Source organism: Chelonia mydas, chromosome 8 (genome assembly GCF_015237465.2).
Source record: "Chelonia mydas isolate rCheMyd1 chromosome 8, rCheMyd1.pri.v2, whole genome shotgun sequence".
Taxonomy (NCBI): Eukaryota; Metazoa; Chordata; order Testudines; family Cheloniidae; genus Chelonia; species Chelonia mydas.
In genome coordinates, this window is record NC_057854.1 from 89,339,101 (window position 1) to 89,355,051 (window position 15,951).

Below are 15,951 nucleotides of genomic sequence, written 5' to 3' on the forward strand. Positions count from 1 at the left end.
ACCATGCTGCTCTCTGATACAGGAATCCAGATTGCTGCTTATCTATTAAAATATGCCTTTGCTCTTGGGACCTTTCATTGATTTCAAAAGCATATACCACAGCGAACCAGACAGGTTCCAAAAGGACACACAGGGTCTAACTAGAGAAGTGAACAATTACCCAACAGTAACTAACTTGAACAATCATTTGCTGTGTTCCCTTGCCAGCTGTGAATACTCAACAGCCTTGACTACATGGCCATACAGCAAAGTCATAACTTTGAATAGTGGCATCAGGCTTGTCATTGGAATGAATGTAATTTCATCAATGGAGTATCATGACACCTCTGACGAAAGATGGACACTTGATTATTATTCACCATGATTATTTGCACTTTGTTAGAATCTTTAATCCAGGGATTTCAAAGATGCCATCAAATATAACAATATAATACCATCTGTAATAATAGATGATATATATTTATATTTACAAATATAAACTACCATAAGGTAGGTGCTATTTTACCATTTTACAGATGGGAGGTTATCGGCCCAGAGAAATTAAGTGACTTGTCCAAGACCACATGTTGAGTCAGAGCTAGATCTGGGAATAAAAGAGATCTAGGTGCCAAATTCTCATGAAAGAAAAAAATTCAGATGCCAAGAGTTTTAAAAAAAAATTGATGCAAATCCTTAGAAAAATTGTTTTTGGTTTTCTAACCAGCCATAGAGCCGGTCAGGAAATTTAGGCAAAAATGTTTCCATTGAAAATTGGAAACTTTTCAGATGAAATTGGTTGTGTAAGAAATTCTACCAATTCTAAGTTAGACGTTCTGAATCCCAGTCTCCTGCTCCAATCACTAGACACACAGCAGCTCCTCCATATATCTTTTGAAAAAATTATCTTTTGATAATTCGGAAGTGTGGCAAGAAAAGCTATACAAAGAATAAGAGCTAGATTAATTTCTGTTCGAAAGTTTTCCCCAGCATGAAGGAGATCCCAACGGGGCCAGATTCTTCTTACAGGCCCGTGTGTTCAACCAAAGACAGAATTTGACCCTAAAGCCTCCATCTTTACTGTGCAAGCAATAGATGATTGGCTGGGAGGGCCAGGTGGGTTATTTCCTGGGAAGGGCACAATTCTAGTCTGTGCTGATTAGAAGGGTTAGTGTTTCAAAGTGTGTCTCAAACATCAAACCTCTGGTATTATAATATGCTGTGGTACCAATAAATAAAAGTTTTTGGGCTGATTTCATACTTTGAAACAAAGTCAGCATTCAGTCTGATCCCACACTGCAGAAATGCAAACCAAAAGGCAAGCATTGCAAGCAATACATTGAGTCAAATAGGAGCCAACAACTAAGCCAGTCCTGCTTTCCTCTGTCTAAAAGGTAAAGGGTTATTAGACTGTCCATTCAGCTCCATGTGATGCCTCTACTTTGCTGTAGTCTTTTGAGAATATTCCTCTTTGGGAATATACAGCCCTGTTCCAGGATGTCCCTCTAATGAAGAGTGAGCCTCGTCCCTTTGATTTTTATCCTTGTAATTATCTATTTTTGCTGTATATAGAAACATGCACTTAACATTTTTTTAAAAAGATTTCTGTTTACTTAGTTGTCAACAGTAATTGGAAACCAAAACCCAGAAACCAAAACCCAAGATCTTACTTCCAACAAGAAAAGGAGGACTTGTGGCACCTTAGAGACTAACAAATTTATTTGAGCATAAACTTTTGTGAGCTACAACTCACTTCATCGGATGCTGTAGCTCACGAAAGCTTATGCTCAAATAAATTTGTTAGTCGCTAAGGTGCCACAAGTACTCCTTTTCTTTTTGCAAAGACTAACACGGCTGCTACTCTGAAACCTTACTTCTAACAGTTCCTCTTTTAGGAAAGTCAGGGACGCTTCCTGATAACTAGGGTTGGAAAGTGACAGTGTCACTTTCAAAATAGCTTGACATTGTCAATGAGCCATTTTGATGATGTCTAGGTGCACAGTGAATTCTCATCACAGAAGCTAAGGTTCCTCCATTTCCAATGGTCCAGCTATATCAGTTAATCATTTGCTTTTCTTCAAGGAAACCACTAGAGTGCTTTCCTTAGCTTCCAATAGCACCAGCAGATGATAACCAAATAAATAGCTTGAGTTTAGGATTCTGATCCTAGACCACTGCAAATCAATGAGATCAGGATCAGCCCCTGGAATTCTTCTCTGATCAGTTGCTCCTAGGAAAGAAGAAATAGTCTAGTTTTCATTGCCTGCTGACAGCTGTTTCAGATTCCATTTGTGTATCTTTTCCTGAGTTGCGAACTGAGGAAGAGAGAGAAGCCGGACAAAAAAGGATACTATTAAGTTTCATATATCCGGTAGTCAGACTGAGCTAATGCTGGTGGCTATCTAGTAACACTTTTTTGGTAGCCCCAGGAGTGTCTGCAGAATTTGTTTTCATTTGAAAGAATTCTGTAATAAGATTCTGGTCCTTTTTGGGTATGTCTCCACAGCAAAGAAAAACCCACGGCTCGGGGTGTGGTGCTGTTTAATTGCTGTGTCGATTTTCCAGGCCCTGGCTGGAGTCTGGGCTCTAGGACCCTGTGAGGTTTTTGTTTTTGAGTCAAACTCAAGTCAAATCAATTTATTTATTTGTCTCTTCCCTTAAAGATTTGAAATTGAAATTGAACCCATTTTTGCAAGTTTGGCTTTGTATGATGTTAAAGAAAAGAAAAAGGTATGTAGTTATTATTTTTTACTTACATGATGACATGTTTGTGTATGGGGCATTAAAGATATGTGTCCAAAGCACTTATGGTTGAAGGCCCTGATCCTGCAAATACTTCCTATCATGAAGCCAATGGGACTACTTATGGTAGGAAGTACGACATCCAGTAGTAAAGTATAGGTTTCAGTTGCACTGCTCATATATTTAAACATGTACATTTTGCAGGCTCAGGCACCCAGTTTATGGTATTACAGAAATTTCAAAAAGCTGCATTCTCTCTGTCTTTAATGACACATCAGTTAAAACATACATGATTTTCTAAAAATATGCAAGCAACTTAAATCTGCATATCTGTAAAGGGACACTGTCAGCTACTTTCAGGTTCAAAATGTATGAATGGAAAATTTAAACTAAAAAATGATTTTTTTAAAAATAAAGATTTTTTTTTTGAGTGATTCAAACATTGCCCTGGCATGTTGTCAATCCAAATAACATTTTGCTAGTGCATGAGAATAGGAAACTGACTAGAAACAAAACTGACCAGTCTGTTTTTGTAGTTCAAGTTGAGTGAAATGCAAGGTGAACGGAGTGTAAATAGTGAGAAGTAAGCTAGATTTTGAAAATTCTTTTGGTTTTTATAATCCAAGATACTGTTAGTAACCAAGGTAAAGATATTTTTAAAAATAAAGTATATGTCTTATTTTGACACTATCCCTTCAATGCTTGAATATCTCAAATAGTCTTTTTTAAATGTGAGTAGGCAGACTTTGTAAACTTTGCTTAATTTTTCAGTCACATTTCACAGGCCAGTTTTGACCATCTTATCGTTTCAGTCATTTTCTTTCATGTAGTATGTTTGTGAAGTGGCTTTAGTGACCTCTACTGTTGATAATGGCATGTTACTCCTTTTGGCATTGGAATCTTACTACAGACACTGGTATTTGATGTCTCTGTGGAATGTTTCAATGTACTAAGGTTACTCAGCCCCATGCCATGCAATTTTTGTGTTTCAGCCTAGACTGGGGACGCTACTCTTTTATAGATACTTCCACTGCATGCATCCAATGAAGTGAGCTGTAGCTCACGAAAGCTTATGCTCAAATAACTTTGTTAGTCTCTAGGGTGCCACAAGTACTCCTCGTTCTTTTTGCGGATACAGACTAACACGGCTGCTACTCTGAAACCTTTCTTTCTCTGACACTTTGAAACTGTTGTAATAGTTAATCAAGGGATCATGTTTGAGAGAGGTACAGTAGGTTTTATAAATAACTTACATTGTTCTTTTCTTTTTGCATTCCTCTTCCCCTTATCATCTGCCTTTAAGAAACTGATTGTTTTGGACTTCAGACAATATGGATTGGTAATGTTGTTTGCTAAATAAGTGATATCAACAGAGCTCATTGTGCAGTCTTTTTCAGGAATGTTTTCAAATTGCCGGGGGTGTTCGTGAAGAGTTCACTATAAAGTGTAACAAACATCTAGAGCTAGCTAATGTTTCCCTTAGATTTCAGAGAACTTCTACTTTGATTTAAACTCTGAACAAATGAAAGGAATGCTGCGTCCTCATGTCCCACCTGCTGCCATTACCACTCTGGCCAGATCAGCCATCTTTTCTATTACTTATCCCTCTCAGGATGTTTTTCTGGTAATAAAGGTAAGAAGGGTGTGTGTGTGTGTGTGTGAGAGAGAGAAATGTCATTGTTCCTTGTTTATTTTAAATAAAAAACTAGGACCTGTAGACCACACGGACCTGTGACTCAAATGTATTGAGGCAAATTTTGTCCCTAGGAGATGGTCGTGGGGCGTTCCCATAGGAGCGTCTGAGAATTTGATTCATATCAATAGCTCTTTTTATGTTAAACATTTTTTATATCAGATACTCTAGGGCCAGATTTTCAAAGATATTTAGGCACCTAAAGCTGTAGATAGGCACCTAGGAGCGTTTTCAAAACCATCTTATCAGGAGACTCCCACTGAAGTTCTACTGAGCCCCAGATAGCTAGATACTTAGGCATTGCTGCGCTCAATGCCTAACTGATTTTGGAGCCTAAATCTCATTTTGAAAAGTGATTTAGACACTTGGGAGCCTAAATCCCATTGAAGTTAATTAAATATAATTTTTTAATTGTGACCTAAGTATGTGGTGTGCCAGTAATGTTGCATTTCATCCCACGATTCTATTGCCATTTATTGCCTAGTTAGTGTATCATTTTAACAGTTTCTCCTTCCACACACATGCATCTAGTTATGAAAAGCTCAGCTGTTGTATCTGTCTGTTGTATATGAAATAACTGTCTCTATTATTATTATTATTATTAATTATTCCCCTATTACTGATTGGAAGGCAAATATTGACTTCTATAGAAATTACTAAGAGGGTCTTCTTACATTTGCTGCATGTCCTCTCTTTTCAGCATACGTCTTATTTTTTTAAATAAATGTTGGCATCCTATTTAACGGTTGGAAGGGGGAGAGTTTCCTTAAATAGACTTCAAAGTTATCATGCACAGAGGCTTCAGTGTTCTAAAAAGTATTCTGATTTGGTATTGAGTGTATATTTGAGGTGCTAATACATTTCATTCATAGTTACTTATACAGTGAAACCGCTTATATGTCAATGAATACATCCTAGTATGCTGTCCATAGCAGACTTTACAAAAGCAAATATAAGCTGCAAAAAACTAAAAAGGCTTGATCTTCAAACCTGGTCAGTAATTGAAAGAACCATATATGTCATGTAAGATATCTAAGTACCAGATCTGTGAGCATGATCAGGTAGATAAATATCTGAATTATATACATTGCATCTACTTTTTATTGGCACCTGCAAAATTGTGGGCCCCTGGAGGGAGGCTGGGATAAGGCCAGGTGGAAAATTAGACCCATAAAATGTAGCGTTGGTAACTTCAGGAATAAGGTGCGTGAAGATGAAAAACATTATTCCTCCTCTCATTTGGTTAGAAGAACACCCCAATGGGAAGGACATTCATTCCCCAGCTGGCTGAAATTGGCAATTGGATCAGTTCTCTACCTCAATCCCAGAATGAATTCTTTACCACTGGAGAAAAGGGAATGTGACACGCCCTTTGTATTTACAGCCATTGGTTACATCACCCTATAGCAAGCCATGTGTTAAAAATTGATTCTGAATGTATGCACAGATAGATTAAGCTTTTGGAAGTAAGTTAATACGGTGGCTCAGTCAAAATTGTCCCAAGAAAGATCAAGGAGTTTGGTAATTTAGGTCATATTCTGATCTCAGATTTGCCACATGTGTCATTGCATATCTTGTAAAATCAGGGTCTGTGTTTGCACAGTAGCTGATTTTTACAGGCTGAGAGGCAGAGATATACACCATATAACTGAGATCAGGATCTAACCAGAAGAGTTTGTGTTTGCACATTAGGACTTGTAAACCCAGTGAGGTAAGCACAGCTGGTAGTCATTTATTTAACAGTGACATTTTGATTTTTATCATGTGATAATAGTAAATAAGATAGAAAAATAGCTTGCCTTTTCAGTTGAATTTTCACATAGGTGTTAGCTTTGTTATGTATTATGAAATCACTAGCTATGCATCTGAACATTTCTAACTAATCATCCTAGCTAATCTGGGCATGCAAAGGATGATGGTAAATATTCTTCTTTATTATTTGTACTATGGTACTACCTAGGAGTCCTGGTCATGGGCCAGGCCTCATTGTGCTAGGCACTGTACAAACAGAGAACAAAAAGATGCCCCCAAAGAGCTGACAGTCTAAGTAATGGCAAGTATGCAATGGTTAGCTTGTGAAGGCAGGGGTGCTTTTAAACCAATTGATATGTCCCCAGCCCTCTTCACTGCTCATTCGTGTGAGCCACCTGTTTTGTCTCATCTCCTAGATTGCAGGCTCTTTGGGCAGGGACAGTAATTTTCTATACCTTTGTACTGGGCCTTGCATAACGGGACACCAGTCTTGTCGAGAACTTTAGGTGCTACTGCGATATAGATAAAATAACATTGAGAAGAACCAAATTCAGAAGAATCATGAAGTAATAATCTGACACATAACTCTTTAAAAGCCCTTGGCAATTGGCTAAACTTTCAAAAGGCTGTAATTTGCACCTTCATTTTTGCACTTCCAGTTTTCACCCACAATTCAGTTGTGTTACTCACACTTCCGACTATCTAGTCAAGGAGAATGTTCTTTGATTTACACCTATGGTTAAATTTGCTGGTGCAAAAGGGAAACGAGCTTCAGCTCTTTTGAATGTCTATTCTTCAGAACATGTCTAAGCTACATAGAGTGTTCTACTAATTTGCCATTCTCTGATAAATACATGTCCCTGTCCTCACAAACACCCGTTGTTTCTTCACAGCTGGAAAAAGTATTACAGCAGGGGGATATTGGCGAATGCGCAGAGCCCTATATGATTTTTAAAGAAGCTGATGCGGCAAAGGTAAGGATTTTTAGAAGTTTAGAGGAAATGTTGGCACTGATACTTCCAAAGATATTGAAGTTTAATCATTCATATTTTAATTAAATGTATTGACCTTATTTCCCTTTACTGTGGTTTGTCCCGGTTCCTGCTATTCCTGTTATTAAAACGATACCTTTAACTAGGATTCTTCTCAACTTCTAAAAGGGAATTATAAAATAATCCTCCCAGTATCACAGCTCCTGGGGAGTTCCCCTGCTAGTATTTCAATTGTGGTGCTTTTACAACCATGTTTTCCTGTTTTCTTAAAATGTTTTCCTCTCTTCTGATGTCGTGTGGAAGATCCACCCACACGACATCAGAAGAGATGTCGTGTGGGTGGACACAGTAAAGATGTCGGGGGGGGAACTGACTACCATGAAAAAAACTGTAATCCCAGTGCTCCTGTTGCGTGTACAAAATAGCCAACTGAACAAAGAGAGACAATGTATATGTTTGTCTCTAATATTTTTTTAGTTATATGCAATGAAGCTTAGCAAAAGGCTTGAGCTTGGCCCACACTTCCAGTTGAATTCCTACTTCTCCGCCTCTGCTTCCCTCCCAAACAACTAGATACTTTACTGTGGAAATCCTACCTACGGTGCAGAAGGCTTGGAACTGCAGTTTTCATAGCTTAGAAGAATACCATAATTTTTACTGAACTCTGAGCTGTTAAAGTGGTGGTTGTGCAAGCCTGGATCTGGTAAATCACTGTGGATCAGAGGCTAGAAGGGAGTGCATTCTTTTGCTGGCTTTCTGGAACAGACAGGAATACTAGTAGCATCTAAGAGACAACTTGTGCTGTGGCATTTCTTTGATGTTGTCCTTTGTAGGTTACTCCAAGATCAGCAATGGCTATAGAATGGAAATCTCCATTTTATCTTTAGAAGAGCTACAGTTTAGAACTGTAAAACTTTACCCAAGCTCAGTCAGTTTTTGTACAATTTAATTTTAAAAACTGATTTCACAGCCATCTTAAGAAAGACACCCCCCCCCAGCCCCCGATCTAATGGAATATAGAATGAGGTGGTGCGTGGTATCTTCTCTTGCTTATCATTTAATTTACTTCTGATTTCCTGAATGAGTGTTGCAGATGAAGTGAAAAGCAAAAGGAAATGGTGAAGCCTGGATGCACCATAGAATGGATGTTCTGCCTGCATGTGACCCTCAAATCTGTCACCATACATTTTCTAAGAGCTAAGACTGCAAACCTCTGGTTGCTATTTAAATTCCTTCATAGTTCCAGCTGGCAAAGTTGATATTCACTTTCTCTTCTGAACTCTTATGCAGTGATGCTCCCTAAGCATTCAGATACCATGGTGATGGGTGGCAGTATAAACCCTAAGCTAGACGGGCCTCCATTCCTGTGATGAGTGAGGTGACCTTGCATGTATATTGTATTTTGGAATCAGACAGGTGGTTTGTGAATTTTGGGCAAGTGGTGTTTTGTAAGGCCTCGTTGCAGCAAGGTACCTAAGCACATGTCTAATTTGAAGCATGTGAGGATTTCTGTGGAAGTCGAAGGACTACTCATGTGGTTAAAGTCATGCCTTGATAAATCGGGATCTGCATGTTAAAGGCACAGGACTGAGAGACAGGAAGCCTGAGTTCTATTTCGGGCTCTACCACAGACTATATATGACCATGGGCAAGTCCCTTTAATTGCTTTCTGCCTCAGCTTCCCCATATGTAAAATGGGGACAAAGACTGATCTCCTATGTAAAGCACTTTGGAATCTACTGAGGAAAAGTGCTATGTAAAAGGTAGCTGGTGGTATTATTATTTTAGGGTTTTATGTTGCTCCTGTCACCATAGTGTCACCTCATAAAATCAATAGCAATAATGAAATCCCTAGTGGACTTCCTGGAGTATAATTTAGCTGCCTTGTGAGGGCAGAGGGCCAAGTGATTTGAAATGGCAATTTCTGGAAGCTTAGGAACATTAAATCAGCTGCTCTTTTAGATCATCACTGCTCTACAGGATGGGAGTGTTCTGAGGCTCAATTCCTTACTGTTTGTAAAGCACTTGGGAATACTGAGATAGATGGTGCTATGGAAGTGCAAAGTATTATTATTATTATTATAATTATTTATTTATTATACTAGGGATCGGTGTAAAAGTCATTATTATTACTTTGCATGGACAAAGCACCCGGAAACGTTTTTGATAAGCGGAGGCTGGCTTCCCTTTCCTTTTTTTTTTTTTTTTTTTTTTTTTTTTTTTTTTTAAATCTGTTGGAATTAATGTTTTGTTTGCAGAATAAGGAGAAATTGGAAAAGTTGAAAAGCCAAGCAGAGCAGTTTTGCCAAAGACTCGGCAAATATCGAATGCCTTTTGCCTGGACAGCCATTCATTTAATGAACATAGTCAGCAGTGCTGGAAGTTTGGAGAGAGATTCCACAGAGGTTGAAATTGGCACAGGAGGTTAAGTATATCCTGCGTTTTCATAAGGGAATATGTGCCTGAGCTAAATCAGCTTAGATCAGGCCCTATGGCCACTGCTCTTTCCTTTTATCAGCTTGTTCTCTCTCTTTCCACCCCCCTCCCCCACGCGCGCCTTTGTAACAGTCCTAGAAAAGGGCTGAGATAAAAAGGACAAGGCTGTGGTAACAAATAGGTTTATCTTTCAAGAATTTTACAAGCAAACCATCTGTTATATGCTATTTATACCCAGGCTGCTAAGACTGAAGAGCATTGTAGGCTGATGAACATTTTCCAAAGGAGTGGATTAATCTTTGTGAACCACACAGCTCATCTGAAACTGCTCTTCAGCATCCCCAAAACTGCCAACTTCATCATCTTTCGGCACAAGAGAAATACATAAATCTCCACACAATAAAGACTTTTATAATAGCAATAAGGCACTGGGGTGAGGTTGCTATGAAAGGAGCAGAGGTATTCAGCTGTGCTTCATAGCTTCCTGATGCCTCAGGAGTGTGATTGTCTTAGCATAACCACCTCTTCTATCATGCTTATTGCATAATTTTTGAATGCAGCAGTTGTCTTCCTCTGTAGAAAATCTGCTTGAAACAAATGTAGTTCTCTTTGTTTTTCTTCCTTTTCTTTTAGAACGCAAAGGATCTTGGTCAGAGAGACGGAATTCCAGTATTGTTGGAAGGCGTTCTTTAGAAAGGACAACCAGTGGAGATGAAACTTGCAACCTTACTAGCTTTAGACCAGCTACTCTTACGGTGACAAACTTCTTTAAACAGGTACTGTAAGAGCCATGGTGATTGCGGTGTTTCCCATGACACAGCATGATTTGGTTCACCCTCCTGGTGAGGTCAGGGTAGAGCTGAGTGGATAATTCGTAATCCATTGACTGAATTTAGCCTTGCTTTCCCATTCACGGATTATGTTTGAGCAGCACCTGATTTCATTTATATTACTGGAAGTTTATTCTACAGACACATTTTTGCAAATAGTTTGTCATGATCTGTGGATTCTTTCTGAGAAGTTCATTGTGAAAAATTGATTTATGAAATTTGAGCTTTGTCAGTTTGTTCTGAGTGGACCCCCTTAGGTCACATGGCATTGTCACTGTTCCCTGACTGTATCGGTGTAACTAATAGAAACAGGTTTCCTCGGGGAATATTAGTTCATTCTTCTCCAGTGTTCTCTAATAAACATATAAAATTCACTGTTTTCATGAACATTCCTGCAGTATACCTGTTTGCTCGAATAATCACAGAAGAAATCACAAAGCAGCCAGTGAGAATCCATTATTTTTATTTGAGTGAATATGTGCCAAAGGATAGTTGATGTATTTGACCTACTCTTGGCCATGAACTGTAGCATAAGCTTTACCATGGTGGTTGCGTCACCAGCTCACACATAATGGCCTCAGTTCTTAGATTGCCCTCAATCTCTGTTGAAACAACCCTATTCAATTCAATGGGCAATTTGCCACTGATTTCAATAGAAGCAAGACCATGCTCTGCAGTGGGAGATAAGAATGGCCAGCAATTCTTGGAATTCTCTCAGCATTTGGAGCTCAGATCCCATGGTGGAACAGATCCTTTCTGATACTGTGGTGCTGATGTCAGCTCTCCTCAGCTGAGGCTGGGGATTTCCCTGAGGAACAGCAGCGAGGGAAAGGTTTCAAAACATTTAGTATTTAAGGATAAGAGGATGGTAAGGGAGGCTGGACTATTTTTTAAATGGAAGCTATTTTGTTTTCAATTAAGTAATGTATGAGGTAATTATTATTATTTTTTATTTTTTGGCCACCAAGTGCAATAAAATGATGTTCAGGGTGGTATTAGGGTGTTTTTTGCTGCTCTAGAAAATGTCCTCAATTTTTGAAGCATTACCGAGTGGCAAAAGGAAAGGTGAAATTGTAACTCTGCCACTCTAACTTCTCCCAAGCCAAAGCTGAGGAAGTTTTGAAGAGTTACAAAGTGGCAAAATGAAAAAAAGAAAAAGGACAAAGTGGAACTCCTCTCCCTGCTCTCTCTCAACCCGTCCCAAAACCGTAGACATCATTAATTCTGTTGTGTTTGTTGACAAAAAGGGGAGAGAAAGGGCAGAGGGAAGAAAGGGGGGCAAGTCCTTTGAAATTTCATAATTTGAAAATTCAGTTTTCTGTTTTGATGAAAATAGGAAATTTTTTGCGGGCGGGGGATATGAAAAAGGCTATTTTTATTTTTAAAAGTTTCCAATAAAAAATTTCACCCAGTTCGCATAATGAAGGGCCCATGATATTAACATAACCTATTAATGTTCTCACCATCTTGTTCCAAGAAAGTACGTTTTGGAGTCAGGTGCAGGAAGGCGAGAGGTAATTTTTTTTTCCTAATTGCATCCTTATGCAGGCACTGTATTAAGCATTTTTTTCTCTTTAAAAATAGGAAGGGGATCGCTTGAGTGATGAAGATTTGTACAAGTTCCTTGCAGATATGAGAAGACCATCTTCCGTTTTACGGAGATTGAGACCCATTACAGGTATTTAATTATCCTGATGGAAAGTGCTGGAAGGAAACCTTTATGGATTGTATATTATAAGATTGTTTGTGTGTCCCCTCACAACTCCCACCTGATTCCTACCCCTTACTTATTCTCTGTTGCCCATCTGTGCCCCCCAACCCTTTATTTCAGTGTTGCACAAATGCATTTGCCTCAGGACTGTGGCATCATAGAATCTATGTGTATCTTTTAGATGGGAAAATCCTACTATTGTAAACCATATCATTGGCAGTTCAGGATAGTTCCTGATTGTATATTTATTACACAGTTTAGTATTTCAAGTGCCAAGTGATGGGTGTCTAGATGTTTCCCTTAGTAAATTATTTCACAGGCTAATAGACGTTACTTTCAGGATATGTTTCAGAAGCGAAAGGCAAGTATATTAACCTTCTCCATTCTAGAAAACAGCATTAATATGCATATTGAATTTGTATTTTTCTTTCAATTATTGTAATAATTTTTTTTCTATAGCTCAGCTGAAGATAGACATATCTCCAGCCCCAGAGAATCCTCATTACTGTCTAACTCCAGAATTGCTGCAAGTCAAACTTTACCCAGACAGCAGAGTTAGACCTACAAGAGAGATACTGGAGTTTCCTGCTAGGGATGTGTATATTCCAAATACTACTTACAGGTAAGATTTTTGAAATACATTTTAATCCCCATGAGATCAGCAGGTCCAGACCTTCCACGCTTATCCACGCTGGTTTGCTGCAAAACTTGCCACAGCATCAGATCCTCTGTGCCAAAGACATCATAAGGAGTCAAACTCTTACGGCAAAAAATAAACAGCTGTAGAACAGTTCTTTGCAGAACCTAGTAGACCTAGCTGCATAAAACGCAGCAATTTGTGGGGATATCTGAGTAAGCTTTCTTCATTTTTAGTCTATATGAGGTTTGCTTGAGTTTCGGTTACAAACAACCCAAAACCTCAAAGGAAATTTCAGTTGAAACCTCACACGTTTCATGTGGTTTTGTGTTAAAATCATAATTACTTCAGCACAGTCCCAACATGAAACCATAAACCTGAGTGTTTCAGTTACATAATGAAACTCAAATCCAGCTGAGTTTTACAACTGTGTCAGTAAATCGGAGTCATGGTATCAGTGAACAAGCGGTTAATTTCAGCACATCTTTTCCCTCCTTTTGCACATATGGTATGGGGAGGTGCTGTAAGAGTGACATCTTGGAAGGCAGAAGGGGAGAATGCCTTTTGGGAAGATAGGGTCACATGCTCAGGGGCCATAGGATTGGGCTGGACTTAGAGATCAAAAATGTTTCTTGTAAAAAAATTTTTGATGCAAAATGTCTTTGACTATATGAAAATTTTAGGAGAAAAATTTCCTATAATTCGAAAAGCTATTTTTAATTGGAAAAAAATGTTTAGAAGAAAAAATTTCCACCAGCTTTAGGTTCAACCCAGCCCTTTGATGTGTCGACAGAACTACATCGTGCATTGCAGGTTTATCATTCAAAATATTGCACCAGAACAAAACACAAAATGTTGTGTGTTCAGTTTTCAGTATTTTGGTTTTCCCAACACTTTTCTCTCACTTTTTCTCACTTTTACTCCTCTCCTACCCCTTTTTTGGTGGTGGTGGTTTGGGGGGGGGGTGGGGGGTGGGGAGGAGAAAGAACATTTATTTTTATTTTTCACAGGAAATAGAAGAAAATCCACCAAAAAAATTGGAAAAGATCAATTTAAATAATAATAATTCTTGCAGAAAATTATTACCATTTTTGGCCAACCATAGCTCCCCTCCAAGCTGGAGGACAGATTTGCTGTCTTTACTTTCGTACTATCTTAACTTATTTTGCTTTTTTCTTATAAACTACCCTTACTGACTGGAACTGTCCTTTTCTGCTGAGTCATTTCACCAGTTCACATATCTGCATTACATTTTAGTATAAATATTTCATAAATCTCTAATATCTGCTTAAATATAGTCACAGTAAATATTTTGTTGATCTGTTCATAGCACTTGGATACATATTCAAATATGAATCCTATGGATAGCCAAATGATTAAGCTCATTTAAAAATCAATTACCTGCATTGAAATTATACTGATATCCTACAGATCATGTGGAACAGCAGCACTTCACATTACAAGACTAAAATGTTCTTTTGTTCCCTGTAGTATGTATATAACAAACATTTTTATTACCAGCTACCCATTTAAACTGTTTCTGAGAGTATATTCTTTAGCTACTTCATTTATTGTACTTATATGGTCGCCATTACCATAGTATCTGAGCATCTCGTAATCTTTAATGGATTTATCCTCACTATACCCCTGTTGGATAGGGACATGCTGTTTTTATGGGGAAGAGAGGCTGGGTTCTTCTGGGGAGAGACAGTCCTTCTCTGCCCTTCAAAATTACTTCATTCTTCTCCTAGCTGACCATCCTGATCTGCCCTGCCTCCCCTTTGTAATCTTTTCCATCCCTTTCCTCATGCTGGAATTCTGCAGTCATTGGGCAACTGTGGGCTGGGCATAACTAGCTTGGCTCCAGGACACAGCTGTTAGCTCAAAGCCTGGCCATTAGGAGTTGGTGATGGGCTGTGAGCATGATAGTCTCTGCTCACTCAGGAGTCTCACTTTCAAAGACTGGGGATGGGGGATGGAGCCGATGAGGTGGGGAAAGGCTCGTTTTGCAGCTGGGATAGAGGGGAAAGGAGATGGAGGCAGTGAAAGTAGAGAGATGAAAACCTATCTCACATTCTTCATCATAGAACACTAAGGGTCAGGTGTTGGGGTTCTAAAACATGGGACTATACCTGTCAGTCAAGACCTTCTCTCCTGCTAGAGGATTTTTACCAAGGAGTTGAACTCTTGGGCTCTTTTGCTAGAAGTAGCTAGTGCTGAAGTCCATTGAAGGTGTGTCTAAACTGCAGGTCTGACACATGTTTTAGCCCAATCCCATCCTACAATCCATACATAAAGCCCTTGACACTTGTATTTAAGTCCTCAGAATACATGCATGCTAGCTTGACCAGGAGTATAGGTACCCCATAACTATGTCTTACTGAAATTTGTATCTCAGCCCACTCACTTTGCAATGAGGATGAAGCTAAAGCATGTGTTGCTGAGGTCATGTTTGAATAGGCCGCCAGTGCTATCCCACAATTCCCATGGCCTGTATGTTCTAGCCTTTCTACAGACCCAACTTCCTGTTCCCCAGGGACAGGACATCGCTCATTGCTTTTTTCCGGATGTTTGGCAGTCTTCTGTGGATCTAGTGACTGGGGCTTAACAGGAAGTAATGACTTTTCTTGACTGGAAAGTGAATTGGTTTGTATCTATGAATTAGTCTATTACAGGGGTGGCCAACCTGAGCCTGAGGAGGAGCCAGAATTTACCAGTGTACATTGCCAAAGAGCCACAGTCATACGTCCGCAGCCCCCCCAGCAGCTCCACCCCCCTGCTCCCAGCACCTCCTGCCCACTGGCTGCCCTGCCGATCAGCACCTCCTCCTCCCTCCCCAAACCTCCTGATCAGCTGTTTCATGATGTTCAGGAGGCTGGGAGGGGGAGGAGCCAGAGCATGGCAGGCTCAGGGGAGGGGGTGGGGCCTGTGGCAGAGCCAGAGGTTGAGCAGTGAGCACCCCCCGGCACATTGGAAAGTTGGCGCCTGTAGCTCCAGCCTCGGAGTCGGTGCCTATACAAGGAGCGGCATATGCACTTCTGAAGAGCCGCAGGTGGCTCTGGAGCCGCAGGTTGGCCAGCCCTGGTCTACTAGCAACGAAAAAACCCAGTTCCAGATCACTGAAGTTGGAGGGCTTCAAAGTACAGTCTAATTAGCTGCACAGTAGATCTATCACTCAGGTA

At 39.5% G+C, this 15,951-nt stretch overlaps 1 protein-coding gene across 6 annotated transcripts in view; it reads left to right on the plus strand.

Annotated features, from left to right (window-relative positions):
• DOCK7 (dedicator of cytokinesis 7) overlaps positions 1-15,951 on the plus strand; it is a 141,538-nt gene that overhangs the window by 38,202 nt on the left and 87,385 nt on the right. For all 6 annotated transcript variants that reach the window (XM_037906835.2, XM_037906836.2, XM_037906837.2 and 3 more), the window contains exons 8-14: positions 2,640-2,706; positions 4,202-4,351; positions 7,057-7,137; positions 9,414-9,579; positions 10,225-10,367; positions 12,006-12,099; positions 12,592-12,754. In XM_037906835.2, the coding sequence (XP_037762763.1) occupies positions 2,640-2,706; positions 4,202-4,351; positions 7,057-7,137; positions 9,414-9,579; positions 10,225-10,367; positions 12,006-12,099; positions 12,592-12,754 (864 nt within the window). The remainder of the gene's footprint in view (positions 1-2,639; positions 2,707-4,201; positions 4,352-7,056; positions 7,138-9,413; positions 9,580-10,224; positions 10,368-12,005; positions 12,100-12,591; positions 12,755-15,951) is intronic.